Genomic DNA, 27986 nt, shown 5'->3' with positions numbered 1-27986 from the left:
GACTTAATCTAAGCCCTGTCTGTGAAACCAGGCCTAAAATTAAATTACAATGACAAAGCATTGGATCATGCCTGACATGTTTTGATGAACAATAGCCCGGCAGTGTTCATACCCCAAAAAGAGTCAAGGTATTATCTCAGAACAAAAACTGCTTGATATCCTTTATTTTAAAGACTTGAAGACATTGTAACCCAGTTAAATATCATTCAATTGTTTCTCTGTTTTTTTTACAGATAAAGCTACAAGTCCTCAGTCCACAATGGAAAGTGTAGGTGTTGATAACTGGTCCGTCTAGTTGTTATATAATGAATTCAGCAGAAAAAAATATTCACTTATATCTATACACACATTTCCTTGTAGCAACCAGCAGGTTTTGGCTTTTATTGCTAATTTGTGCGACCAGCAATCCAAAGATGCTTACTTAGTCATTCTTAGTCAGATATAACACACAAGATCAACAAAAGAGCCTTCATCCTCCAGTGAAACTATGCCCCTGTTAAAGCGACATGATGATGGATTTTCAGGCGGAGGGTCACGGGCGTGACGCATAACCTGACCAGTGACTTTGGGGAAGTGCTTAAATTGAGATGCACACCTTCTCCTTCAGGTGTTAAAGTCTTAACAGTGGATCTCCATCATTTGGCCTCTTCCAGTGTGAATGAACACAAGTCTGTCCGTCGTCTCTAGTCTGGCGCTCAGGTAAGAAACAGTTTTTGAGATTATTCCATTTTAATATGAGACACAGGTAGAGATTAAATGTATTCTGTGAGACAAATAGGGGGCCATCCTTATTGTTGAGGGCCACTTACATTTGTTGATCATGTCTTTTAAACATAAACATTTGATTTTGTGTGATATATTGGACACTGGTGTCACTGTGCTAGGATTGTAGTCCATTACTGAATACAAAATACATGTTGAAAATTGTAACGTAATCCATTCATTGACACGTTTTAGGTAATTGGACTACTTTTTGATTACTTTTAGCCTTAACTAGTTTTTCACATAGATGTGAATACGGTGATCTTGTACTATAGTGATATAAAAGAACAAAGAGGGAAAAAAATGATGAAAATATGTTACCAACAAACTAAAGTGCGTTAAACGTTACATTACATTACGTCAGGGAGTTCAGAAGTTGTTGAACAGGTAATAATTAATCAAACCATAAAAATGTACGATTTTACTTTAATAATCAAAATTAAACACACAAAAGATGAAATATTTTATTTGATATGCTGTGTGGCCTGACTTGTGTAATCACTTTCTGAACATACAATATTAATAATACAAATTTAGAAAGGACAGTTTAAAAGATAGAAAAGAAGAATTAGTGAGAATCAGTACATTGTGAATAATTTACTGCCATTCTGGAAACATTAAATGTTGTGTAATCAATAAAAATGTAACTATAATCTGATTATGAGTATTTTAAAATGTAATATATCATTACAAATATATAATTTTTGTAATCTGATTACGTCACTATGCACTGATAGCTTATTTTTTCGGTAACACTTTACAATAAGGTTAATTAGTTAAAGGTGCACTATGTAACATTTTTTCAATAAAATAATGTTTCTACCCACTGTTTACACTTACAAAGAATGTAATTAACTCTTTCCCGCCAGCATTTTTGATCATTTTCACAAAACGTTCTTGGCCTCCAGAATATTTTGTTGTATGAATATCTGAACAAGTAATATATCGAAAGAATATCTGCGTTTAAACAAACACACACACACAAAAAAACTGTTTTATTCTAGCTTCAAGCATTCTTGTTTTTTTATCAACACTTGAATGTAAGTTTCATTAAAGGGTTAGTTCACCCAAAAATGAAAATTCTGTCATTAATTACTTCCCCTCATGTCGTTCGACACCCGTAAGACCTCCGTTCATCTTCAGAACAGAAATGAAGATATTTTAGTTGAAATCTGATGGCTCTGAAAGTCCTCCATTGGCACAATGCACAGTTCACTCTCAAGACCCTTAAAAGGTATAAAGACGTCGTTACAAAGTCCATCTCACTTCAGTGGTTCTAAAATAACTTTATGAATCGGCGACAATAGTTTTTGTGAGCAAAATAACCCTAAATAACGACTTACATAGTGATGACGATTTCAAAACAAGCATGAAGCTTCGAAGCGTTATGAATCAGTGAGTCGAATCATGATTCGGATCGCGTGTCAAACCGCCAAACTGCTGAAATTTGGCGATCCAAATCATGATTCGACTCACTGATTCATAACGCTTCGAAGCTTCATGAGGCCGTGTTTTAAAATCGTCATCACTATATAAGTCGTTATTTAGGGTTTTTTTACGCACAAAAACTATTCTCGCCGATTCATAAAGTTATTGTAGAACCACTGTAGTGAGATGGACTTTGTAACGACGTCTTTAGTACCTTTTAAGGGTCTTGAGAGTGAACCGTGCATTGTGCCAATGGAGGCCTTTCAGAGCCATCAGATTTACACTAAAATATCTTCATTTCTGTTCCGAAAATGAACGGAGGTCTGACGGGTGTCGAATGACATGAGGGTAAGTAATTAATGACAGAATTTTCATTTTTGGGTGAACCAACCCTTTAAAGCTGCAATATGTAACATTTTGCAGTAAAATATCCATAAACCACTAGGCCAGTGTTATATATTTTGTTCAGTTGAGTACTTACAATATCCCAAATGTTTCCAACTATTTGTAAATCGTGAGAAAATTGCTATTTTACCCAAGGAACTGGGACGTTTGAGGGAGTCGCCTGTTGATTGCGTCATATCTGCGTTCCCTCGGTGTCCGGTTTTATTTTTGCAGAAACGCTTTCCTCTCACTGCAGTGTGAACAAGTGTCATAGCAGCCGCCGAGCGAACACACAGAGTAACGTCATAACATCATCAACACACTCAGATGTGTCTAATATGATAATCAGAGCTGCGTTACCTCATACTCATGACCGGAAAAGCGGAAGTGGCGCCGGTGACTGTGTCATAATAAAAGTCCCGCTGCTCTCGAGGCGTGTGTTGCGTTCATCTTATTAACAATCGCTCCAGCGGTTCCTCAGCTCCACAACACTCGGTCCTGCTCTGCTTCAGACTACAGTAACATTAATAATCACATCCATCAACATGATTTCTGCCCGAGTCCTATCCCGATTCTTTCCCACCGGCTGTGAGGTGAAGACCACATGTCCCAAGATTCTGCGCTCAAACGTAGCGTCATCAAACTACGCCTTTGTTTTGAACAGGCGACCTCTAGTGGACTGAAAACTTGCATAGTGCACCTTTAACATGAACTAATAATGAACTTCACTTATAAAGCATTTATTTATCTTTGTTAATGTTAATTTAACATTTACTAATGCATTATTACAATCTTGCTAACATTAGTTAATGCACTGTGAACTAACATGAACAAACCATGAACAGCTGGATTTTTATGAACTAACGTTAACAAAGATGAACTAATGCTGAACAGAGGTGTTGTACATGTTAACTAATGCATTAACTAATGTTAACTAATACAACCTTATTGTAAAGTGTTACCATTTTTTCAAAAACCTGTCTTTAAAACGCAACACTACAATGGTTTAAAAATGATCAACAAATCACATTACATGTTTTCCAACAATGAGCGTTTTTGTGCTGGTGCTCATGAAAAATAGACAGTTCATCATAAAAAATAATAAAAAATATTGGCATCTATGGTTCCATTAAGAACCTTCAACATCCATGGAATCTTTCCATTCCACAGAATGTTCTTTAAAGTGGAAAAAGGTTCTTTAGATTTTTCAAAAAGTTCTTCAAACTAAGAATAAAAAAAATTATTTTAAGAACTGTTCTCAGAAAGGTTCTTCGAGGAACCAAAAATGGTTCTAATGGCATCATCCAAAACAGGGAGTGTGTATGGTCTGACTGGGCCAGCATAAAATAATCTTTCTTACTGATCCCTGGCTGTTTCTGCATTCATTCACACACACACACACACACACACACACACACACACACACACACACACACACACACACACACACACACACACACACACACACACACACACACACATGATAAATGAATCAGCTATGACTAATTAATTTTATTTAATTTCATACATTGGATGAAACTGCCAAATGAAATGTCATTTTTATCTCAACACTCTTTAATCAAGATGTAGTTTGATTCTAGTAGTTTGATGTAGTTGTAGATGTTACTTGAAAAGCAAATGACATAAGATAAATCTTTATGAAAAATGTGTAACAATAAGTGACTTTACGCTTAAAATGTAAAGTGAGAAAATGAGAAACATCTGCCAGTGGGGTAAGAAAAATAAACGTATTTTCCTTTTAAATGAAGTTAGATTTTTTTTCCCCACTGGCAGATTTTTTTGTTGTTGTTGTTTTAAGCAAAAAATCTCTTAATGTTGGTCGATTTTTCAGAAAACATGACTTATATCTTAAGTACGTTTGCTTCTCAGATAAATGTTTTGTGATAAATGGAAAACAAGACAAATACTGAGGTAGAAAATCGTTTTACTTATTTGTTCTTTTGCGGTGTATGCACTCACATGTCTGTGTGTTCTTGTGTGTGTTGAAGGATTTCGTAATAAACAGGATGACTTCTCAACAGCCCAGGGCCTTCGTCATGGCGCACAACTCCAGCCAGTGGAGCTCTGAAATCTGCGACTGCTGTCAGGACGTACCAGAGTGTGAGTCTCTCTCTGAGCTATGTTGATTTTGGTGTGTCTGTACAGGTGTATTTCCTTGAAGAATGTCACTTTGTAACTATACAATAGTCCTGCTAAATGTAGCTGTGATATTGTCATTGTACATCACTGAAGTATGTGTGTAAAGGGTTCCTCGGAGGAGTGCCAGAATAACTTAAGCAAGGGATAATGTGTAATCAGTTTTTGCTATAATTACTGGTCGACTGTCATTCTTTTTAAACTGGACATTTCAGTATCTTCATCCCAATTATGACGTATATCCGAGTGAAACTGCTTCTCGGACAAGAAAAACTGTTGGCTCATTATCGTTTGCTATTGCTGTGATCTCATGTGAGACCCTCGCACACAGATGAATCATTTATAATAAATATTGCAATTATTCCTTAAAAAATTTTCCATTTTGATTTCATGGTGAGGGCTGCGAGTTTAACCTTCATTTGTACGTGTTTTAGGTCCTGTTTGTTTAAACATTCAAGCGCTCTTAGGTCTCAGTCGCTTTTTATGTGAACATAATCAATTGAGAAAGAAAATGATGTGTATCATTATATTGGATCTTAAAGTGACAGCAGCCTAATATTCCTGCTGCGTCTGTGTCATTAAAGGGATAGTTCACCCAAAAATGAAAATTAGCCTGTGATTTACTCGCCCTCAAGTCATCCATATGACATTCTTCTTTCAGACGAATATAATCAGAGTTATATTAATAAAGTCCTGGCTAATCCAAGCTTTATAATAGCAGTGACTTATCTATCCATCCAACCCAATCTCACGGCAATTCGTACATATTTTACGAGGTGGCTAATTCGTACGAATGACCTACCTCAAACCCCGCCCCTAAACCTTCCCAGTACTGGGGTTTAGACAAAACCTACAAATTCGTACGAATTAGCCACCTCGGATTGGTTGTGAGAAAGTGTTGATCCATCATACACTCTTAAAAATAAAGGTGCCAGTGAGAACCAAAAAGGGGGTTTCACGGTGATGCCATAGGAGAACCATTTTTGGTTCCCTGAAGAGACGTTTTGTGAAAGGTTCTTTAAAGAACCATTTTTTCTAACCATTTTATAGTCTAAAGAACCTTTTTTCACTACAAAGAACCTTTTGTGCAATGAAAAGGTTGTTTTATGAGTGTATATGAGGGTTAATATGGGCCTTCTGAAGTAAAGTGGCGCATTTGTGTAAGAAAAATATCCATATTTAAAACTTTATAGACTTATATAACTAGCTTCCGGTGGTCAGCGGTACGCAAGTCGACTTACGGTGAAAGAGTGACCCTTGACGTGATGTACAGGAGCATCTCAAGGTTTGAAGCCCCTCTTCTCTGAAATCGAAATCCGCCATTTCTCTTTAAAAATTCTTGTTTTAGACTCTAATTAATAACCAGTGTTTTGTTTTGCTTTATCCTCTGCGCTTCTGCGTTCGTCAATACAAGGGTTCAAGGGTCAAGGGTTACTCTTTCGCCGTAAGTCGACTTGCGTACCGCTGACCGCCGGAAGCTAGTTCGCTTCAGAAGGCCTTTATTAACCCGCCGGAGCCGTGTGGAGCAGTTATATGATGGATAGATGCACTTATGGACTTCAAAAACAAACCATCAATTCACTGCCATATAAAGCTTGGATTAGCCAGGACATTTTTAATATAACTCTGATTGTGTTGGCCTGAAAGAAGAAAGTCATATACACCTAGGATGACTTGAGGGGGAATAAAACATGGGCTAATTTTCATTTTTGGGTGAACTATCCCTTTAATGTTAATCGAACAAAAAAATACAAAGAGAAAATCACTTTCTGTAGCTTTAATGAAGATTAACTATATTTAATTCACTTAAATTCACTTACATTTGATTATTACACTACCTGAATACTGTTCAACCTGTTTATTTCATTTGTATCTTTGTTCTATTGTATTTATCTTGTTTGTTTATTATTTTCTATGCAGACTCACTCCATATAAAATTACCTCAATCATTCTAGAATGGTTAATTCTAATAATTTATTTCATATCACTATATATATATATATATATTGCAGAGAAACAAAATATCGTTTTTTTGTCCAATATCATACCTACAGCTACTCCCCACATAATTAAATACAGTGACGTTAAATATTGCTTTTGAGTTTAACCCAGTGGTTGGGTTAAATGTTTGCTTAAAACAACCCAATCGCTGGGTTTGTCCATTTCCAACCCAACTTGGGTTGTTTTTAACCCAGCATTTTTAAGAGTGTGCAAAATAAACACACACTCAGGGCAAACAGGATATTAAGGGCATGTTAATACTCAATATTATGTTTACATTTTTCATGCGTTTAGCAGATGCTTTTAAACAAAGTCAAATAGTCCAAAAATGCCCAATAGTCAGTCCTAACACTACAATGATATTACAGTAAAATTATATTAATACTGAAGTCATTTTCACTAGAATGAATAATTGACACTAGATGGCGCAATCTGCATGTGTTTAAAGTTACCATGAAATCAATTATTTTCTTTCTCAAATATTGCAGTGTTTATCATAAATGATTTCTCCATTTGCCCTCATTACCTTTAACCCTGCTCCTGGGGTTTTCCCCATATCACGTGAAGGCAGCAGAAATCATACGGCAGATATGAAAATGGCGTTTGATGAATGCAACAGTTAGTCGTTCAGAATCAAGTATGCCAGAGAGTCGTGTAATTAATGCATTTAAACAAAAGTGAGATGTCAATGCTGCTTACAACTCTTTCATTCCTTCTCATCACTGTGTGTAGGTTGTTTCGCGTTTTGGTGCTTTCCCTGTTTTGCCTGTTCGACGGCTCGCAAGCATGGCGAGTGTCTGTGTCTGCCTCTGCTCGACGGGTTTGGATTAATTCCTCCAATAACTGTGGCCATGCGGGTATCGGTGCGCAATCGCTATGGAATCCAGGTTTGGACAAGCAGGACTCTGTGTTTTAAAGCCAGTTCTCTATCCTAGCAGTACCTTAAATCTGGAGAGCTTATGGTGTTTGTCTCTCTCTCTCTCTCTTTCTAGGGTACTATCTGTAACGACTGCGTTTACTCCACCTTCTGTGGGATCTGCTCCTGGTGTCAGATGTCTCGAGAAATGAATATCCGTGAGCAAAATGTCACACTCGTCAACAATCGAGCAAAATGAAGGCCCTACATTTTTCTCAGTATTCTGCACAAGTAACAAAATGAAACGACCCTCAGTCTTCTCTGTGACATTAGATCTGCACCTTTGTATTTGCTTCGTTTACAGGCAAAACCATGACACAGCTCATTTTTGAGATTTTGGATTTTGTTTCCATAACAAGTCTTCTTTCAGACTAGTGGAAAGTGCACATTTAAGTGTTTATTTTATTGCCTTTTATCTATTTGCATCTGTAAGTTTCAATTATAACACGTATCTTAAAGGCTTTTTTTCCCCCTTATATAGTCAGAAATCTCCACTTCAGCAGAACTTACACCAAACGTTACAGTTTGTTCCTTTTTATATTCCTTTTATATGGTGTATTATTATTATTTTTTTTTTTCTGACTGTTGAGTGATGAAAAGAGAAATCCAAAATCCCAGATGTAAAAACATATATGACTCTAATGTGTCAAGAAGAATTTTGAACCTGGCTTTATCCAATGTTCAGATTTCTGTTCTGGAATTGTATGCAAATGAATGCATATTTCATTGGATATGCCTCATTTGCATATTTAAAGAAATAATCTGAAAGCTTGTAATACAGAACTATCGTTTTATTGAACTGTGATTAATCAACTGGTGAAAGTGTGGAGGTGTCTATTAGTTTATTGCCTTAATAAAAACAGTTTGATGGTCATCTGGTGTCTCTGTTTTAGAATCCGTTAAAAAATCTTTCTATGAAACTTTCCTTAAAGGGATAGTTCACCTAAAAATGAACATTTTGTCATCATTTGCCATTTCCCTCATGTCGTTCCAAACTCGTTAGACATTTATTCATCTTCAGAAAACAAATGAAGATATTTTTAAAATAAATGTGAGAGATTTCTGTCCCTCCAATTAAAGTCCATTTACCAAAATCTCTGTTAAAAACAGGAAGGGGCCGTCCCCAAACTGTTCCCACAAAGTTGGGAGCATTAAATAGTCCAAAATGTCTTGGTATGCTGAAGCATTAAGAGTTCCTTTCACTGGTGCCAAGCCCAACCCCTGAAAAACAACCCCCACACCATAATCCCCCCTCCACCAAACAAGGCATAATTACTGTATTAAAAATACTTTTATAATGCATTATATAAAGGCTTATAATAATGATAACAATAATGAAAAAAGGTCACTCTGAGAAAGTTACAAGCACAAAGCCAAAAGCCAAAAAGCAGCAGTAAAAGATAAAAAAATATATATAATTATCTAGTCCCACCAGTAGATGGCAGCAAACCACAAATTTACAATCTGACTGCTATGAGTTATTAACATTATACTAAAGTCTTAAAACAAGAGAAGGGTCAAACATGATAGCAAGAACTCCACCGTTTCATTTATTTCCAGCTCAAACGTGATGCGTAACACGAGAATGAACCTCATTGGTTCTTGCTGAAGCTCAAATGTGATGCGTAAAACGAGAATGAACCTCATTGGTTCTTGCTGAAGCTCAAATGTGATGCGTAAAACGAGAATGAACCTCATTGGTTCTTGCTGAAGCTCAAATGTGATGCGTAACACGAGAATGAACCTCATTGGTTCTTGCTGAAGCTCAAATGTGATGCGTAACACGAGAATGAACCTCATTGGTTCTTGCTGAAGCTCAAATGTGATGCGTAACACGAGAATGAACCTCATTGGTTCTTGCTGAAGCTCAAATGTGATGCGTAACACGAGAATGAACCTCATTGGTTCTTGCTGAAGCTCAAATGTGATGCGTAACACGAGAATGAACCTCATTGGTTCTTGCTGAAGCTCAAATGTGATGCGTAACACGAGAATGAACCTCATTCAGAGCCGATCAGCCCTATACGTTCACTACGCAAGCTGCGTAGGGCCCCGCAAATTACTCAAGGCCCCGCGTCCTCCCGTGTCATAGCGCGTCACGTCACCGTCAATTAATGTTTACAACATCCATGACAAAATGAAGCAAAACTATCGTTCAGGTCATGAAAAGAGGAAAGAAAGAAAAAACCATGAAAGTGAACTGCAGGAACAACAATCAGGTAAACTTGTCTTCTCTCTAAGTTTGATGTCAGCAAAGTAAAGTTTATGTGCATTTCTGTTGTGTTTTTTCGGTCTTGCTAACCTAGCTGTACAGGCAGGCAGTGCATCTCTTGCATCACTTTGTGCCTGACAAAAGTGAGAGTAAAATACAATTATTTATTACGTTTGTTTTTGATAAACGACAAAGTGCAACGGTGTTTGTTTACTGCAGCTCGGAAAAGATAACCGCGTCGCGTGTGTTATCATGCGTTCATTCATATGCACGAAATGAAATGCACATTTTTCAAGCAGAAATATATGTGGAGACCAGACAGACTGTACAATATATGGGCGTGAATGATGGCACTCCTCATCAAAAGTGCACATTATACATACATACTTTTAAAACAAGACACTGATTATCTAGTCTCAGTCAATGTGTAGTTAAAAACTCTATACAACTGCACTGCACTAATTATGCAAGATGGAAAGCAATGTATTGATAATTTGACAGTGATTGACTTGATTTATAGGCTATATTGAATTTAAAATGTTGATTAGCTGGACATACTGGTCAATGTGTGGATGCACATCCCTCAGTTAATAATAACCATAAATCAAGAATTGCTTCACCATATGTATTACAAAAATAAAAAAAAACTTTAACATGCTATGGCAAGCCATTTTAGCTTTTATTCATTCACAGTTTATGCATTTTTGATATCAAGCATTACATTTTTTTACTATTTGCAATGTGAATTCTTGATTATTTTTACTAATAGTTAGTCAATAATAGCTAATACTAATAATATTAAATAAAATAGACTGGTGTTGCCCATACTGATGCCGAAAATGCCCAGGCTGTAGTGAGAACCTAAGTTAATCCCAAAAGCCAAAGCTCAGAGTTATAATTTATTATTTTCTTCTTATTTATGTTTACGTTAATATTCACTTAATAATATTCACTTGTTATCTTAATATTCTATAGTAAATACTCTATTCAATAAATATTGTTTGTTTGAACCTCATTCTGTATTGCGACTGTTTTGTTTAAAGGAGGGAGGATTGTATTGGGATCACTGAAGTGTCAGGTGTGACTGTGTGGCAATGGCAAATGGTTTACATAGCTCACGGCGTCACGGGTCAGTTAGAGGGCCCCTTAGCAGAATTTTGCTTAGGGCCCCAGGGAGGTCAGGATCGGCACTGACCTCATTGGTTCTTGCTGAAGCTCAAACGTGATGCGTAACACGAGAATGAACCTCATTGGTTCTTGCTGAAGCTCAAACGTGATGCGTAACACGAGAATGAACCTCATTGGTTCTTGCTGAAGCTCAAACGTGATGCGTAACACGAGAATGAACCTCATTGGTTCTTGCTGAAGCTCAAATGTGATGCGTAACACGAGAATGAACCTCATTGGTTCTTGCTGAAGCTCAAACGTGATGCGTAACACGAGAATGAACCTCATTGGTTCTCGCACATCAAGCAAACATGCTTGAGCTTCCGTTTATCACAACTGATGTGTGAGTTGAATGTTTATATGTGAATAAAAGATCAAATTAATCTGTTCATCATATAAAACGATCTAGTCTCTTCAGAAAATTTGGACTAAACAGCTCGATTCATGTGGATTAATTCATAGACGATCTCTTTATGAATTTTTTGAAGCATCAAAGTGGGAGTTTCGTAGCTGTCAATGGAGCGACTTGTGTTCCGATGAACGAAAGAAGATGAACGAAAGTCCTCGGGTTTGGATCAACATGAGGGTGAGGAATTAGTGACAGAATTATCCCTTTAAACCTACAATTTCATCTGGGTTTAGTTTTACAAAAGTGGTATTCATCCATTGACTTAAGCCATTTATATACACGTGTATGTGTTATGTAGCAATTAAATATAACAAAAGCACAAAAAAGATTAACCGAGTCTAAACAAGTGAACGAACAAATACACACACATTGTGCATGACATCTTACGTTAGTTAACCACTAGAGGGAGCCCAATGATCAAACATACACACATCATACACACAAATATGATTATAATTTGAACTAAACTGTTTTTAAAAATGCTACAGTGTACAACATGTTGTTAATAATATATTCCCTTACTATACTGGGAAAAATTCTATAGCTTTACATTTAATTTAATTTAAGTGTAAAATACTATTAAACAATATAAACTGTTTTTGGAAGTAACAGGTTTGTTTTTACACTGTACAATTAGCTTGGGTGCACATCAGAGTTGTGTAATATTTGTTTCACACCATTGATTGCCAACTTAGTTGTACCTAGTTATAGTAATGTGAATGTTTACATGCATATTTTATCATGCTTTTTTAATATCACAGAAATCACACATACCATACAAGCAGGTTGGAGAGGAGAGAAGTTATTGCACGACAAATCATAACGTATTGAGTTACTCCTAACTGTGTTCGTTTTGTAAAGAAGATCACTCAATGTTCTGTGTGGAATATCAAAAATCAACATAATGGATCATTTTTCACATATTCCACATTTTTCACATATTCTAACGAGTGTTTGTTGTGTCGTCTCCGCCACACGCCCTGCTTGGGTGTTCATGGGGAATGGCTATGAATGAGTTGCTTTCTAAGAATTGTATTTTAGCGACTGCGTGAAGATTTGATGTTGAAGCCGGTGGTTGGCAATACAAGAAGCCGTAATGATATATCAATTCTTTATGAAATTACAGCTTTCTGCCCTGAAGTGTGAAGTGTTCCACCTAATGCAATGAAAATAAATGACAGCAGTACCTGGGGAAAAGTCCACACCTGTTTGTCGCCTCACTTCCAGGGCGGCCCGACCCTGAGCGGCATGTCTCTGGTAGGAACTGATTTACAATTAGCATAAGATTTGTGTTTTAAATGTGTGTAATATAACTTGCACATAACTGGGTATTACAGCTGCCATTAAAAGGGTAAGATTGGATCTCTGAAAAAGAAGAATGTTCTTGTCTTAGAGATGCACAAATGATTGTTTCCTGGAACTAATCCTGACTTGACTTGTCAAATGTTAGGCCTAACCTAGTGTTAGCAAGTCTGTAGCCTACACTCTAAAAAAATGGTGCTGTATATGGCACTAAAAGTGGTTCTTGGCCCGTAATCATAAGGGAACCACTTTTGATGCTATATAGCACCATGTCTTTAAAGGTGCTCTACAGCCTCTTTGTAAAATAGTGCTATGTAGAACCCATTAGAGGTGCCATATCACATTTAATTTCTTCCTCAAAAATGGTGCTAAACAGCACCAACATTGGTTATTTGGCTTTAAAGGGGCTTATAAGAGTCTTTGTACAGCATTGGTGCTATATAGCACCTTAACCACCCCCAAATGACCCCTGAAGAACCACTTAACAGGTTCTGTATATGGTAGCGGTGCTATATAGCACCTCTGTCATCCAAAGAACCACTGAAGAACCACTGAAGCACCAATAGTTGGTTATATACAGCACTTAAATTGGCCAAAGAACCACTTTTAGTGCCATATAGCTCCATTTTTTTTAGAGTGTACTATCGTTCAAAAGTTTGGGGTTGGTAAGATTTTTTGGTAACACTTACCAATAATTTCCCATAATGTATTAACTAAATCAATTATCTGTAAACATTAGTTAATAAAAAAATACAACTGTTCAATCTTAGTTCATCTTTCCATTAATAATATACCGATACAAATTTAGTTTTTTAAAAATGTATTAGAAAATGTTGAAATTAATATTTTCTTTAGAAGTATTTTTACTGTTAGATCGTTAACAAAGGCAAATATTGTTATTAAATGAGTGATTTTTGTTTGAAAATATATTATTTTCTGCTCACAGAGGCTGCATTTATGTGATCAAAAATACAGTAAAATCAGTAATATTATTACAATTTAAAATAACTGTTTTCTATGTGAATATACAGTAAAATGTCATTTATTCCTGTGATCAAAGCTGTATTTTCAGTCTTCAGTGTCATGATCCTTCAGAAATCATTCTGATATGATGATTTGCTGCCTTCTTCTCATTATAATTATTATTTCTCATTAAAACAGTTGTGATGCTTAATATTTTGTGGAAACCTGGTACATTTTTAGGGTTATTTTTTAGGAATACAAACTGCAAAATTAAAATTTATTTGAAATAGAAATCATTATGAATGTCTTTACTGTCAATTTTAGTCAATTGAATGCATCCCTGCTCAATAAAAGTATTATTATTATACTTTTTTTTTTATCTTCTTGACCCCGAACTTTTAAACGGTAGTGCATATTTTTAATTAATAGCATTTATTACTGTATAAAAGTAGTATCTGTTCAACATCCCATAATGCATACTGCACACACTAAGCTAGATATTGTGTGTGAAGACTGATAAAACAGCAGTAGTGCCTTAATTAAAGGGCCGGTATGTGTCAAAAACACATTTTTGTGTTTTTAACCTCACGTCCATAACCTCTGTTTGCTGTTACTTCTTGAAACATTTGAAATGATGAAATATTTGCCTTGAGTGCTTTTTTGTTGAATTCTTTTCTTTCTCACAGATATCAGTATCAGCATTAGTCTACGCACGTCCTGATTTTGCAGTTGTTTTTATCATCATTAGCCCTGGGTCAACATATTTTGGTCAACATTCCTGTCCGAAAATGTAATCCAAACCATATCCCTAACCCTACCCAAAAAACGCTAGGGGAATAACACTGATGTAGAAGCATCTAACCCTGGTTGGAAGCCTAAACTAGACGTAAACTAAACGTGTCCCTTCCCTCAAATCTGATTGGTTGATTGGAATGCTGTTGGTGGATCAGGTTCTGCATCGGTGGACGGTCTCATTAAGATGAGTCACTGTGTCTCACGGTAATCACCTTCAATCTATCGATAAAAAGAAAAGCATGCACCCGACTAACCTGCTCTGTGGAGACGTGGTGTGATGCTAATCTCGCGTCTCTACGCAGGTGTTTGGTCTCTGCTGCTTCTATAAAGTCTGAAACCTTCTCGCAGACACTCATTCCTGGTCTTCGTCGTCGTCCCCACGGTAAGAACTGTCTTGCCCCGTCTTTTGATAATAAAAAGATCTATCGGGCTGACCTTCAGTCCTAATTTTTTTAACGTGTGTTGTCTTTCAGAGCTCAAGTCATCATGGCAACTAAGATGGTGATCCAGCAGCCCAAGCCACTGATTTTGGCTCCCGGTTCTGACCAGTGGTCGACCGACCTCTGCGAATGCGACACCCTCCCAGACTGTGAGTGCATGTTTTTAATGAAAACTCGCTATGGATAGTCGGACATCTTTTTCTTCGTGTGCGGACTGATTTTCCCCATCTTGTTGGGCAGGTTGCTTTGCGTTCTGGTGCGCCCCGTGTTTCGCCTGCATCACAGCCAGAGATCACGGGGAGTGTCTCTGCCTGCCTCTGCTGGACAGTTTCGGCCTCATCCCACCCATCACTATGGCGATGCGAGTGTCTGTCCGACGCACATATGGCATTGAGGTAATGACTTTGAAATTCACTGATGCATATCTTAATCTGTTCTTGTTTTCCAGTATTAAAACAGCCTTTCTCGAATGAAGAATCATTTAGATGTGATGTAGAATAATCTTTGATGTCCTGACTGATTTCTCTCTCTCTTTCTCTCTATCAGGACTCTATTTGCAATGACTGTGTGTTATCCTTCTGCTGCGGGCCGTGCTCCTATTGTCAGATAAGACGTGAGCTGAAGTGTCGCAACCACCCCGTCACCCTCTTAAGCATCCGAAAATAAAACACTTCACCATCCGTCAGCGATTCGTAACTTCGACTCTAAAATGAACTCTGTCTGGAATTCAGTTCTGACCCGAGGAGTGGTGTGGATTTCAGCTTTCGTCGGCTGAGGAATGAACACTGAAAACTCTTCTCTAAAACGCATGAATCTTCAGGTTAACCGCTCTATTGATGCTTCCTTACACTTAATGAACACTGTTTGTATCTACTGCACTCAAAAAAAATTATGAAGCCTTTTTTTTAAGATTTACGCAGTTTAATTAATAGTATAATTTCCATCAAACTGAATTGAATCCTAATTGAATACTTGATTAAGGCTTGTTCAGTTATTACGTAAAGGATTATTCAATTTGATGGAATTTCACTATTAGTTAAATTGCGTAAATCTTAAAAAAAAGTCTTAAATGTGTGTGAGATTATTACTTGGAATCATATGGTCATTTTGTTTTAAAGCTGTTTTTGTTTAATTTTATGAATGTTTTTTATGTGTTATGTCATTGGATGTGTTGAAATAAAAAAGAATTGTGATTAAAAACTGCACTTCTTTGTGGGCTTTCATGTTATTTCATTTATCCGCTAACCCTAAACCTACCCATCACAGATATTAAAAAAAGATTTAGCATGATTTATGAGCTATTTTCCTCATGGGGACAAAAAACACACACACACACACACACACACACACACACACACACACACACACACACACACACACACACACACATACATGTATATTGAATGTCTAATTATCTATCATTGTCCCAAGGTTTTTTCCTCCCTCATGCATCTACATAGCATCCTTTCGAGTTTTTCATCACCACTTTAGCAAGACACCTTCCATTCCTTTTTTTTTCATTGTCAACAAATGATTCAAAATGAATTATTTCCTCATTATGGTTTCAAACATGTCAAATTATAGAAATAAAGAAAGAATTTGAACACAATATCTTCTAATAAATAGTGAGATTCAGAGATTGAGGCTTAAAGGATTAGTTCACCAAAAAATGACATTTCTGTCATTAATTATTCGCCCTCATGTCGTTCCAAACCCCTTCATCTTCAGACACAAATGAAGATATTTCTGATGAAATCTGAGAGCTTTCTGATCCCTTCATAGACAGCAATTTAATTACCACTTTCAAGGTCCAGAAAGGAAGTGAAGTCATCATTAAAATAGTCCATGTGACTCCAGTGGTTCAGCCTTAATGTTATGAAGTGACTAGAATATTTTTTGTGCGCAAAAACAAACAAAAATAACGACTTTATTTCATTTCATTCTAGACTGTGTCAGACTCCTATGCAGTTTGTAAATAGTGCACCACGACGCATGTGGGATGATGACTCGGGAACTGCGCTGTATTTACAACATAAACTGCTTGGAGACTGGCACAGTCTAGAATGAAATTGTTGAATAAAGTCTTTATTTTGGTTTATTTTCGCACACAAAAAGTGTTCCAGTCAGTCACTTCATAACATTAACCTCTTAAGCTCTGGGACCATTTTTGGGATTTCCGCCTGGATTTGGCCTACCCAAATTGAAAAGTTTCCCATACCCACATACAGTGGTCTCTAAATACACAATTTTGATGTCATTTTAAAGGAAACCCTTTGTAGTTACATAAAACACTGCTAAAAGTGAAAAACATGTAAGGATATGTTGTCTAAGCTGTAATAACCTCCCCAAAAAAGAGACACTTTTTTATTTTTTGGTTATAAATTCAGTTTTAAAAGTGTGTAACTCAGGCCCGGTGTGCACTCTGCAGAGTGTTTAGGCTGTTTCCACTAACTCCAGAAAATACTGGAAAAAATAATTTTGTCTGGATCATGTATGCAAGATTTATTCAAATGGTTCTGAAGGGGTGACCCCCCACCCGTACCAATATACAGTGGTATAAATGCAATATCCCAGTGTCATTGAATTCTTTTTTACAGTGTTTTCTGACATATGCTGAAACAGCCAAAACTTCCTGCAGAGTGCTAGAGCACATAGGACCTGGGTTATACACTTTCAAAAAAATATTTTTTTATATTGTATATGTTTATTATATCACACACACAACATATACTATAATATTTATCACTTTAGAAGTGTTTTAAGTAATTTCTGGATTTTCTGTAAAAAAAAGAGGGATATTGCATTTATACCACTGTATATGGGTATGGGGGGGGGGGGGGGGGCGTTACATAAAAAAGGTCATATTCCTCCATTTAAATTAATTTGAATAAATCTTGCATACATGATCCAGACAAACATCTTGTTTCCAGAATTTTCTGGAATCTAGTGGAAACAGCCCAAACTGTCTGCAGGGTGAAAAAAATTAAAAAGCGTCTCTTTTTGGGGCGGATATTACAGCTCAGACAACATATACTTAAATGTTTATCACTTTTAGCAATGGTTTATGTAACTTCAAAGGGTTTCCTGTAAAATGACACCACATTTTTGAATTTAGAGACACTGTATGTGGATATGGGAAGCTTTTCAATTTGGGGAGGCCAAATCCAGGCGGAAATGTTCCAGAGTAATTTAGTGTAAATAAGTTACTTTGTGTAAAACAAATACAACAAAGTGATGCATACACTCTAAAAAATGCAGGGTTGTTTTAACCCAATTTTGGGTAAAATATGCACTCTAAAAAATGCTGGGTTAAAAACAACCCAAGTTGGGTTGAAAGTGGACTAACCCAGCAATTGGTTGTTTTAACCCAGTGAATGGGTCATTTTAACCCAGCGGTCAGATTAAATGTTTGCTTAAAACAACCCAATCGCTGGGTTAAAACAACCTAATTGCTGGGTTAGTTCATTTTCAACCCAACTTGGGTTGTTTTTAACCCAGCATTTTTTAGAGTGTGGACAAACCCAGCCTTTGGGTTAAATGTTTTAATTATTTGTTTAACCCAACTGTTGGGTTGGGTCCATATTTGACCAAAATCTGGGTTGAAACAACCCAGCATTTTTTAGAGTGTATCTCCGGAAAGTAGAGACTCTAAGCTTTCAAATGGGCCATATATGGGTCAGAGCTCCTCCACAGACATTTAACATGGTTAGTAAATACATGATGATGTCGTTCCGGACCCTGTAGGGTCCGCAGAGTACCACTGGAGTCACAAGGACTATTTTAACGATGTCTTCACTTCCTTTCTGGACATTGAAAGTGGTAATTAAATTGCTGTCTATGGAGGGGTCAGAGAAATCTCGGATTTCATCAAAAATATCTTCACTTGTGTTCTGAAGATGAACGAGGGTATGGAATGACATGAGGGTGAGTAACTAATGACAGAATTTTTGGGTGAACTATCCCTTTAAGGATCAAAATACATATGTGTGATTCTCTGTTAGGGTTCATATTAGTTTTATTAGTAATAGTAATTATGTCAGGGTCCTGCCCTGATGGTCTTGTCTGTTTTGTCTTTGTTTCTTTGTTTGTCTTGTGCCTGAACACATGGCTCTGTCTGTGTTTGTATTTGCCATGTGCTCATTTCATCTCATCCCTTGTTTAGTCTAGTCTTTCTTTGCTTGATTGTGTTCACCTGATCCTCGTGTGCTCTGCTCCCTTTATATCGTGCTCCTTTCCTTCATATCGTGCTCCTTTCCTTCATATCTTTGCTGGTTTGTTGCATTCCTTGCTTGTGTCTATGGGTTTTGTTAGCGCTCACTGGGTTGAGGGTACGTTTATGTGACAATGATCGATGTACTAAAAACAGAAAAGTTAGTTAGTTAGTATTCAATTAGTTGAACAAAAATCACACATGCCATGGGCTTGGTAGTTAGTTAGGTCTGAATTTGATTTTATCTTAACAGAAAGCATTAAACCTGAATAGTTATTAGTGATTTGCAATTTAGCAGATGCTTTTTATCCAAATGTACACTACTATTTACTGTAACCTTAAAGTACATACCAAAAGACTTGAGACATAATGTACTGGCAGTCAATGATATCTTTACATAATCAGTACTGTAAAATCGATCTAATGATTTCATAAAAAGTCTGTTGTTGTAAAGATTTTTGGAGTTGGCCTACTCTGAGTTTCACAACAATTAAAGACCTGCATCCATATAAATATTGTGACATTAATCTCACACACATTGCACTTATTTTAGGTACTTTCTCAATCACAAAAGACAATAAGGATAACTACACTTTAACAATCACGTCGTATTTCTTGTGAAATATTCTAAATCTATTGATCTTGCATGCTTGTCATTTTTCTCATTATTACCATGCTCTGGTCTGATGAAAACACAGCTAAAGTTGTTCTTTGATAAGCATCCTTCACTATGTGCGTACGTGTGTGTGTGAGAATCTACGTCCAGACATTCCCGACTTCCTCCCTCCCCCTGAATAAATGACAGCATCAGCCTCTCGAGGTGTCATTCGCCTGCTGAACTTGCACCTGTCACAGGTAAGAAAAAATCTGCTCCTGAGGCAACTGTTGAGCCAAGTTGTTGTTTTTTTTACAATTGATAATTTCCTTTACGGATGGGACAAAGTAACACATTTTAGTGTCTGACTTTTGAAGTCACCTGTTTATTAAATTCTAAAATTGTGCTTTATTCCTAATTATATTTCTCTTCTGGGATTTTAGAGTTGTTGAGTCTGAGAAACATTCATCATGGCAAGCAAGATGGTGATTCAGCAGCCCAAAGCATTGGTAGTGTCTGCTGCATCAGACCAGTGGACCACCAGCATCTGTGAATGTGACAATGTCAATGAATGTAAGTTTGTGTGCGTGTGTGTGTGTGTGTGTGTGGTTGTTTAGGCAGAAATATGAATGAATTGGTCGTTCTTCTGCAGGTTGTTTCTCTGTGTGGTGCTTCCCTTGCTTCGCCTGCATTACAGCCAGAGATCACGGAGAGTGTCTCTGTCTCCCTCTGCTGGACAGCTGCGGATGTCTTCCCCCGGTTACTCTCGCCATGAGGGTGTCCACGCGCCGACGTTACGGCATCACGGTAAAGACAACCAAAAAAAACAAAGCTTTATGATAACCAAAGCATAGATAAGAAAGAAACGGGGTCCTTTTGTGTTATTACACGCTGAACCAATCGACCTTGATCAGGGTATCTCCATATTTAAGTTCTGACAGGAATGAAAACAAAGGAGTAGAGTGCGTTCAATGGATCACACTGTTGTTTAAAGCACACATTGTTGAGCTGAATAAAATTATTTCTGAAAAAAAATAAGCCATTCAATAGACGAACACAGTTTTGAAAGTTGTGAGTTAGTGGCTCATTAAATTCAATATGGCGTCTAACATAGACCTTTTTCACAGTAGCGCCATCTTTGATTTTTAACGGGAATGAAAGCGAGGCTTTGAGGGATAGATATACATCTCTTCAGTGAACGGTTATTTCATGTTTTTGGATAATCATGTTGTATGTAAATATGTTTTTTTGTTGATTACCATGTGTATAACCACAGATTTACTACTAATACCATGGTTAAACTAGAGTTAGTGTAGCAAAGCCATGGTTAATGTTTGGTTTAACTACAATAGCCATGTTTTTGTAGTAGTAGTAGTAGGCCTAAATCCATGGTTAATTTTAGTAAGGGAATACATTAAAAATCAAAGCTGGCGCTGCTTTGAATAAGCTCTACAGGCTCAGTAAAACTTATTCAGAGCAGCACCATGACAGGTATGAAAGCGAGGCTGTGAGGGATAGACTTATAGTGTTTTCAATGGCATCTGCTGTAAAAAGCTAGGGCAGCAGTGTCCAATCCTGATCCTGGAGGGCCACTGTCCTGCAAAGTTTGGCTCCAACTCCATTTAAACACACCTGAATGAGCTAATCAAGGTCTTATTAGGGATGCTAGACACTTCTAGGCAGGTGTGTTGAGGCAAGTTGGAACTAAACTCTGCAGGACAGTGGCCCTCCAGGACTAAGTTTGGACACTGCTGCCCTAGCTTTTTACAGCAGATGCCATTGAAAACACGATAAGTCTATCCCTCACAGCCTCGCTTTCATACCTGTCATGGTGCTGCTCTGAATAAGTTTTACTGAGCCTGTAGAGCTTATTCAAAGCAGCGCCATCTTTGATTTTTAACGGGAATGAAGGCGAGGCTGTGAGGGATAGACCTGCATCTCTTCAGTGGGTTGTTCTGTTATTAAATGTGTTTTGGATTGTTCTGCTTACGAAACAAACACTGCAAAAATATATTTTCAAGAAATTTCCGTAGACAAAAAACTCTTGACAACATGAGCTCTGGTTGAAAATATAAGTGATAAGGGGCTTTTAAGAGGATGCCATTGAAAACACACAGCCTCACTTTCATACCTGTCATGGCGCTGCTCTGAATAAGGTCTATACACTATTGATTGAACACCATCACATTAGCAATATTGTAATGCAACAGAAGAAAACATTTCCTTACAGGTCAAGGATCTTTAAAAAAAAAAAAAAAAAAATCATGTCTCCAATTGAACATTTTCTAGTGACCGATCATATCTAAATTTTTTAGTTGGCCAAATTGAATTTCTGTGAATTAAATTGCAAAATTTGGCCAAATTGAAAAAAAAGTTGGCCAAATTGAATTTCTGTGAATTAAATTGCAACAATTCACAGAAATTCAATTTGGCCAACTGATAGTTTTTACAGTGTACTGTGGTGCATGGTGTTTAACCCCTGTTCTCTTCACACAGGACTCCATCTGTAATGACTGCGTGTACACTTACTTCTGCGGACCGTGCTCATGGTGCCAGATCAGACGGGAGATGAAGGCAAGACTAACACCTATCACTCTGTTCAACTACAGGCCAATCTAAAGATCACCATCACCTTCCTCACCTTCCTCATCATTTTCACAATACATTCTCTAAAGCGCTCTGTCCTTATCGGATCACAGTCTTGTCAGTCCAAAACACAAAGACTTGCTGTTCTGCGTGTGTAATCTGAGTTTTTGATCTTCCTCCCACACACACTGACCTGAGATCAGCCCTTTGGCATTGCATCGTAGCGGAATGTGTTTTAGATGTTGTTGGGCTACAGCTTTAATACAGGAAGTGAAGAATTCTGAACAATGGATTCCCTTAAGGAATATGTCGATTTGGGATTTTTAGTGTTACAGCATTTATTATTTTTATTATAGATTGTTGTATTATGTTTTCATTTTTAAAGACATGGCATAGCGTTTCTTTTTATTTCACACTCTGGATCTTTATGAAAATATCTGTTTAGTACGATTTTCACTGTAGTTGGAAACTTGTCCTATTGAGCCATTGATATGTGACACTGGAGGTTTGATATTAGAAAAAAATGTTTTACTGTGTGTCTGTGTTTGTGTAAATGATTAAATGTATAGAATATAAAAATGTTGGGGCACTCAATAAAGCTGATTGAAGCTGAAGCATTTGTTTCATGTTCTATCAACAAAACAATATATGTTTTTAGGAATTATGCTTAGAAACATCTACACACCCTTAGGCTGCCGTTTTCCACTTTTACAAAAATTGAATGGGAACTGTGTCCACCCATTTTCTACTCCTTACAATTAAAGGTAGGGTAGACAAAGGGCGTTTTCACACCTATAGATTGTTTGTTTTGTTCCGAAACAGGAACTTAATTTGTTACAATGTTGCGTTTTCTTCTTGGTTCGGTTCGCTTTCACAAGGCAACCTTTCAAAGCGTACCAAAATCTGTTTAGCAAGTCACATGCGAGTACAACTGTCCTCTTATTGGTCAGAGTTTCCTCTGGTCATCCATCAAGATGTTTCGCTCTATGAGCTTATTGCGGCTTTATTTGTAATTGTCGAGAGACACACAAACACTACAAATGTAGCCATCATTCCCGCTGTTAAATTTAAATACTACGTTCGTATTAATACTGCAGCAAATTCAAACACGCTCTCTCTGGATCTCCCAGCGTTGTCTAGAGGTTAGCTGTGTCAAGACACGCAAACACTGACAAGTCTTCATCGGGACAGCATTCTCGCAAAGAGAAGCACAATTACGCAACTCTTTTGGTTTCCAACTGTGATAACTAATGTTCTCATTCACAGAATCAGACACTATTGCTATTTATATAGCACATTCTCCATTATGAATTATGCCACTTGGTTTGTTGGTCCGTTGGGTCGGATTGCTCACACCTCAAGTGAACCGTCCCAGAGTTCGTTTGCAATCGGGTCGAGACCACCTCGTTCAGGCGATCTCAGAGCGATTGTTTTGGTGTGGATCCGAGCGCAATTGCCGTGTTCTCATATCCCTAAATGAACCGAACCCAGGGAGAAAACGCACCAGGTTCTGAAACAAACGCTCAGGTGTAAAAGCACCTAAAAGCTATCTTTGAAAGCACAAGATCCCACCCTCCCTTCAGAGCGTCTCCAAAGCCTCACTTCCTTCAAAGCACATGAACGCACACAGCCAGAGCAGAGTCTGCAAAGCGTCACGAGAGACGGCGTTAAACTACCTCATGTCTCAAAGCACATAACATTACAATAATAATGAACAAACAACTTGCAGAGCTCTTAAGGCTGATTTATACTTCTGCGTCTGACCTGCGCCATAGCCTCTACGGCGTGGGCTACGCGTCAATTTTTTTATTTATTCTTCTGCGTCCTTGTCCGCATCGACGTGCAGTTACACATGCAGAGAGAGTTTGTGTACCCCTGAGGGAGGGGTTTTGGCAGACCAATCACAGCGCCTGCGGTCCGCGTAGAATTGACACATTGTTACATTTTTGGAGAGGTGTACTTCATAGGCTACGCGTGCAACACACAGCCAACGACGTAGCTAAGGCGCACACTCAACACAGAAGTATAAATTGGGCTTTACTTGAATAGATATCCATATTAAAGGCTAGATGTCTTACGGCGGAGTCTCTAACGTCATCACCGGCGGCCATCTTGTCACAGGCAGGGCTCTGTGGTACCTGATGTAAGGCGAGTGATCTGCGTGAACACAAATACTCTTATCTCACTGAAATCTTGACGCATTCACAAATGGTTTGGTTCCTTACAAAGGTTATTAACGTGGCTATACTTATGGATGCTTGAACAAGTATGCAGTGTCATAACTACATCTCTGAAGTTTATAACAAACCAAACAGTTTGAAAATCAGTAGAAAATTTAGCAAGTTATGGTTATTTAAAAAGTGCAAGCACCCATGAAAACAATGTTATGAGTGAGCGAGCTGCCTGTGACAAGATGGCCGCCAGGTGTGGACGTCGACCTCCATTGGCCAGCAGCGCGCACGAGACATCTAGCCTTTATTATGGATATCTATGTTTACTTGCACCACCCGACTGCTGCAGATTCAATTCGCCGTACATAGTGTTGGTAGTGAAACACATAAATCCGAGTCTGAGGACGTGAACAGCTAAAGTCACAGGTTGCCATCTCTTAATTACAGTATTATGGGGTGAACGCAGCATGTGCTGGTTGTTTTGGTTCAGGAGGAACTGTAAAAGGCGGCTGCTGTTTTGGTTGTGTGTTCTGTGACTGACGTCTGTCTAACTCTGAATAGCTTCTTTTTTTTCTCAGTTGAGACGCTTTGCTACGGAATATCCATACAAGTACATTCTTCCTTCTTGTATTCAAATAAGCCTTGATTTCTTCCAGTTGAATTGTTAAGCCATAACACAGAGCACATTTCTGTGTGTGAGAAGAGCTAGGTGAGTTCATCTTAATGCTGTATCAATAATGAATGAGTTCTTAGCTTATTTTACTCTTATTTTCTCTGTTCCCCCTGCAGTGGCTACCGTATAGCAGCAAACATGCTGTTTCAGCAGCCTCAGTTCAGCCCTGTGATAGCCGTGAGCTCGACCCAGTGGAGCACTGGAATCTGTGGGTGCTTCGATGACTGCGATGCCTGTGAGTTTGCTCATCACCATTTGAAGGGATTCATTCAGCCGTTCATCTATTTTTGTATTTGCTTCTCTCCAGGCTGCTTCGCCACATGGTTCCCCATCTGCTTTACTTGTTCCTCAACATCAGATCTTGGGGAGTTTTGCTGTCTGCCCCTGATTGACCTTTGTGCCTGCACTCCTCTGATATCTATGGCACTGCGGGCTTCTGAGAGAACTACGGCATACAGGTAGCATATGTGTTGCATCTAAAAAAAATAACAAGCCGCGTTTCCACCACAGGAACTTTCCCCAGGAACTGGGGACTTTGGGGTGGTACTCTGTGTGTTCTGACCACAGGAAACGGGGTCTAAATAAAGTTCCGGGTAAATATTTCCCCCTCAAAACGTCCCTGTTCGCGAGGTAGTACTTTTTCAAAGTTCAGGAACTTTCGGGGGTGGGACTTGAGCGCTGAACATGCTGATTGGTTGAGTTCATGCAGCATTTTATTTCAACCTAAAAGTCTGTTGAGGTGCGTGCAGTAAGAGTTGTTTACTATTCAAATCAACAATGGAGTTAAAAAAATACGACAGATGGACCGACAACGAGGTTCAGGCTTTATTAAGGTTATTTGCGGAGGATGAAATCCAGTGGGCACTGGAAAGTCGCGCAGTCCTACGCCAGCGGACTAATCTTCACGCTACTTTAGACTGCGATGGAAACGCAGACAGCAGCAGGTCTGGGGGAAAAAGAGTTCCCGGGACAAATTGTTCAGGGTAATTTTGGTAAAACTTACCAAAATGTTCCATGGGTTTGTACCATTGGATTTTGGACATATGCCCTACAAATACCATTGCCATTTGGACATGTCGCATAGAATTTTTTGTATATACTATGGTATATGAATATAGGAACCCAGTAGGCTTGCAATCTATTTATACCTGGTATTAAGATGCATTTTGGTTGATCGGATCACAAGTGGACGACACTAAATACAGGTGTAAACAGGGTCTGAAATGTTTTGAGATTGTCCACTTTCTACCCCTTCCGGATTGCTTTCATAGCTTAGGGCTCGATTTGAATGATCTGAGCTCATGGTCTGAAACTCACGGCGCAAGTGCACTTAGGGTGTGTCCGAATCCACTTTTTCTAGTTTAACGACGGAAAAAATGGTTGGAGCGCCAGGCTCATGGTCCAAAAGGGTTGTCCCTATTCTCTTAATGAGTCATGGGTGTGTTTTGGGCATAACGTGCAATAAACCAATCAGAGTGTCATCTCCCATTCCCTTTAAAAGCCAGTTGCGCTTTTAAAGGGCGGAAATTGCTCTTTAAAGGGGTGGTAAAACACATTCTTTCAAAGGCTTGATTGTGTTTGTGGGGTGCACTGTAACATGTGTTCATGCTTCGTTTTTAAAAAATTGCATTATTTTTCTTATATTTGACCTTTATTCTACACTGCTCTGTCCCTCCTTGTAAAACGGTCTGATGGTTTCCGGGTTGTATGAAGCCAGTCCCTCAAAAATACGCAATGGGCTCAGATTGGTTAGCTGGCCCAGTGTGTTGTGATTCGCTAACCGCCTAGTGCACGTTTGTCGGAAACGCCACGCCCCTTACCTTTACCTGTAGACTGTGCTTTGGTCAGTATTAGAAACAATGGCGTCAATAAAACCATACCAATCTGAGCCCGAATCAGACCCAGAACATTTTAGTGAAGATGATCGAGCAGAACCTGTTCATTCCTCAAGAGTAAAGACTGCGGATCTATAGTGATCGCTACTGAATGGCACTGTTACTTTTGTATTTTTAGAACGATTATAGCCAAATATCTGTCGCAAGAACTATTAACCCAAAACGAACACTAAACATTGGCTTTACTGTAGTAGCCAAATCAAACACAGAACCATGTTTAGCATGCCCGTAGATAAACAAGCATTAATTTAAACTAATTCCAAGTTCGCTGTTGAGATTTAAAAGAAGTTTGTAAAGTTAGGTGTTTGTCGGATAACGTTAAGTATGAATGAGCATTTAACAAACTGGTTTGCAGAGCCAAACAGCGTTGTCATTTGTTTACTTCCTTGCGTACAATTAACGTACAATTAACAATACAAACTATTACAGGAAAACACATCGACAAAAAATAAATCAGACTTACAGGTTGTGGCCTGTAAACAGCTTCTGTTTTTAAATCCATCTTTCAGGACAAGCCGTTGTGCGAATCCTGCATTGAACTTGCGAAGATTGTGAAAGCTTTCCTCCATGAAATGTGCTGCACAGAGAGCGAGATTTGGGTAATAATTATGAGGGACGAGTTAAAAATAAATTTTAACCATTGATTTTAACCAACTCCCCCGTCCGTAGGAAGGCTTCAAAGTGGACCTGCAATCTGGATGAAAATAACAGCATTTCGTCAGCATTGCGGCAACAACACTCCAGCCTACTAACTAAACCACAACAACTCTTCTCCACAGCAATAAAAAATGGCCTCGCCCCCCCCTTATTTAATATTCTCGGAGGAGGGGTTTATGTAAATATTGAGCCTGTTGATGTCACCAACCCTGGAGGAATGTCTGTAGTCGCCTACCAGCCGTTTGCTGTAGTCCTTAGAAATT

At 38.1% G+C, this 27986-nt stretch overlaps 3 protein-coding genes across 5 annotated transcripts; all 3 read left to right on the top strand.

Moving 5' to 3' along the window:
* Window positions 1-10: 10 nt before the first annotated feature.
* Window positions 11-8521, top strand: ponzr5 (plac8 onzin related protein 5). Its single transcript, XM_079841447.1, has 4 exons — window positions 11-699; window positions 4584-4695; window positions 7465-7619; window positions 7725-8521. Exons 2-4 carry the CDS (start codon window positions 4602-4604, stop codon window positions 7845-7847), a joined length of 372 nt encoding a protein of 123 aa, XP_079697573.1. The 5' UTR covers window positions 11-699; window positions 4584-4601; the 3' UTR covers window positions 7848-8521.
* Window positions 8522-12478: 3957 nt separating this feature from the next.
* ponzr3 (plac8 onzin related protein 3) lies at window positions 12479-16140 on the top strand. 2 transcript variants are annotated; one of them, XM_079841425.1, is made up of 6 exons: window positions 12479-12693; window positions 14388-14700; window positions 14799-14878; window positions 14970-15085; window positions 15177-15331; window positions 15483-16140. In XM_079841425.1, the coding sequence occupies exons 4-6, from the start codon at window positions 14983-14985 to the stop codon at window positions 15600-15602; spliced, it is 378 nt and encodes a 125-aa protein (XP_079697551.1). In that variant the 5' UTR covers window positions 12479-12693; window positions 14388-14700; window positions 14799-14878; window positions 14970-14982; the 3' UTR covers window positions 15603-16140. The 2 variants fall into 2 exon arrangements, with proteins under 2 accessions (XP_079697551.1, XP_079697550.1); XM_079841424.1 differs by lacking the exons at window positions 12479-12693; window positions 14388-14700 and having other exon boundaries at window positions 14753-14878.
* Window positions 16141-19844: 3704 nt separating this feature from the next.
* On the top strand, window positions 19845-22939 carry ponzr4 (plac8 onzin related protein 4). Of its 2 annotated transcripts, XM_079841401.1 has the most exons (4): window positions 19845-20001; window positions 20185-20314; window positions 20394-20548; window positions 22238-22939. In XM_079841401.1, exons 2-4 carry the CDS (start codon window positions 20212-20214, stop codon window positions 22358-22360), a joined length of 381 nt encoding a protein of 126 aa, XP_079697527.1. In that variant the 5' UTR covers window positions 19845-20001; window positions 20185-20211; the 3' UTR covers window positions 22361-22939. The 2 variants fall into 2 exon arrangements, with proteins under 2 accessions (XP_079697527.1, XP_079697528.1); XM_079841402.1 differs by having other exon boundaries at window positions 19998-20314.
* Window positions 22940-27986: the final 5047 nt, after the last annotated feature.

Source organism: Gobio gobio (assembly GCF_949357685.1).
Source record: "Gobio gobio genome assembly, chromosome: 2".
In the NCBI taxonomy this organism is placed as follows: domain Eukaryota; kingdom Metazoa; phylum Chordata; class Actinopteri; order Cypriniformes; family Gobionidae; genus Gobio; species Gobio gobio.
Note: the sequence above shows the minus strand (reverse complement) of the source record. Positions and strands in the feature narration are given on the sequence as shown.

What these genes read in the sequence shown, in the direction of transcription:
- ponzr3 (XM_079841425.1), top strand. Translation starts at nt 14,983, where the DNA reads ATGGCAACTAAGATGGTGATCCAGCAGCCCAAGCCACTGATTTTGGCT. An exon ending in ATGCGACACCCTCCCAGACT is followed by an intron (nt 15,086 to 15,176) that starts GTGAGTGCATGT and finishes CTTGTTGGGCAG; the next exon opens with GTTGCTTTGCGTTCTGGTGC. An exon ending in GACGCACATATGGCATTGAG is followed by an intron (nt 15,332 to 15,482) that starts GTAATGACTTTG and finishes TCTCTCTATCAG; the next exon opens with GACTCTATTTGCAATGACTG.
- ponzr4 (XM_079841401.1), top strand. Translation starts at nt 20,212, where the DNA reads ATGGCAAGCAAGATGGTGATTCAGCAGCCCAAAGCATTGGTAGTGTCT. An exon ending in ATGTGACAATGTCAATGAAT is followed by an intron (nt 20,315 to 20,393) that starts GTAAGTTTGTGT and finishes GTTCTTCTGCAG; the next exon opens with GTTGTTTCTCTGTGTGGTGC. An exon ending in GCCGACGTTACGGCATCACG is followed by an intron (nt 20,549 to 22,237) that starts GTAAAGACAACC and finishes CTCTTCACACAG; the next exon opens with GACTCCATCTGTAATGACTG.
- ponzr5 (XM_079841447.1), top strand. Translation starts at nt 4,602, where the DNA reads ATGACTTCTCAACAGCCCAGGGCCTTCGTCATGGCGCACAACTCCAGC. An exon ending in CTGTCAGGACGTACCAGAGT is followed by an intron (nt 4,696 to 7,464) that starts GTGAGTCTCTCT and finishes CACTGTGTGTAG; the next exon opens with GTTGTTTCGCGTTTTGGTGC. An exon ending in GCAATCGCTATGGAATCCAG is followed by an intron (nt 7,620 to 7,724) that starts GTTTGGACAAGC and finishes CTCTCTTTCTAG; the next exon opens with GGTACTATCTGTAACGACTG.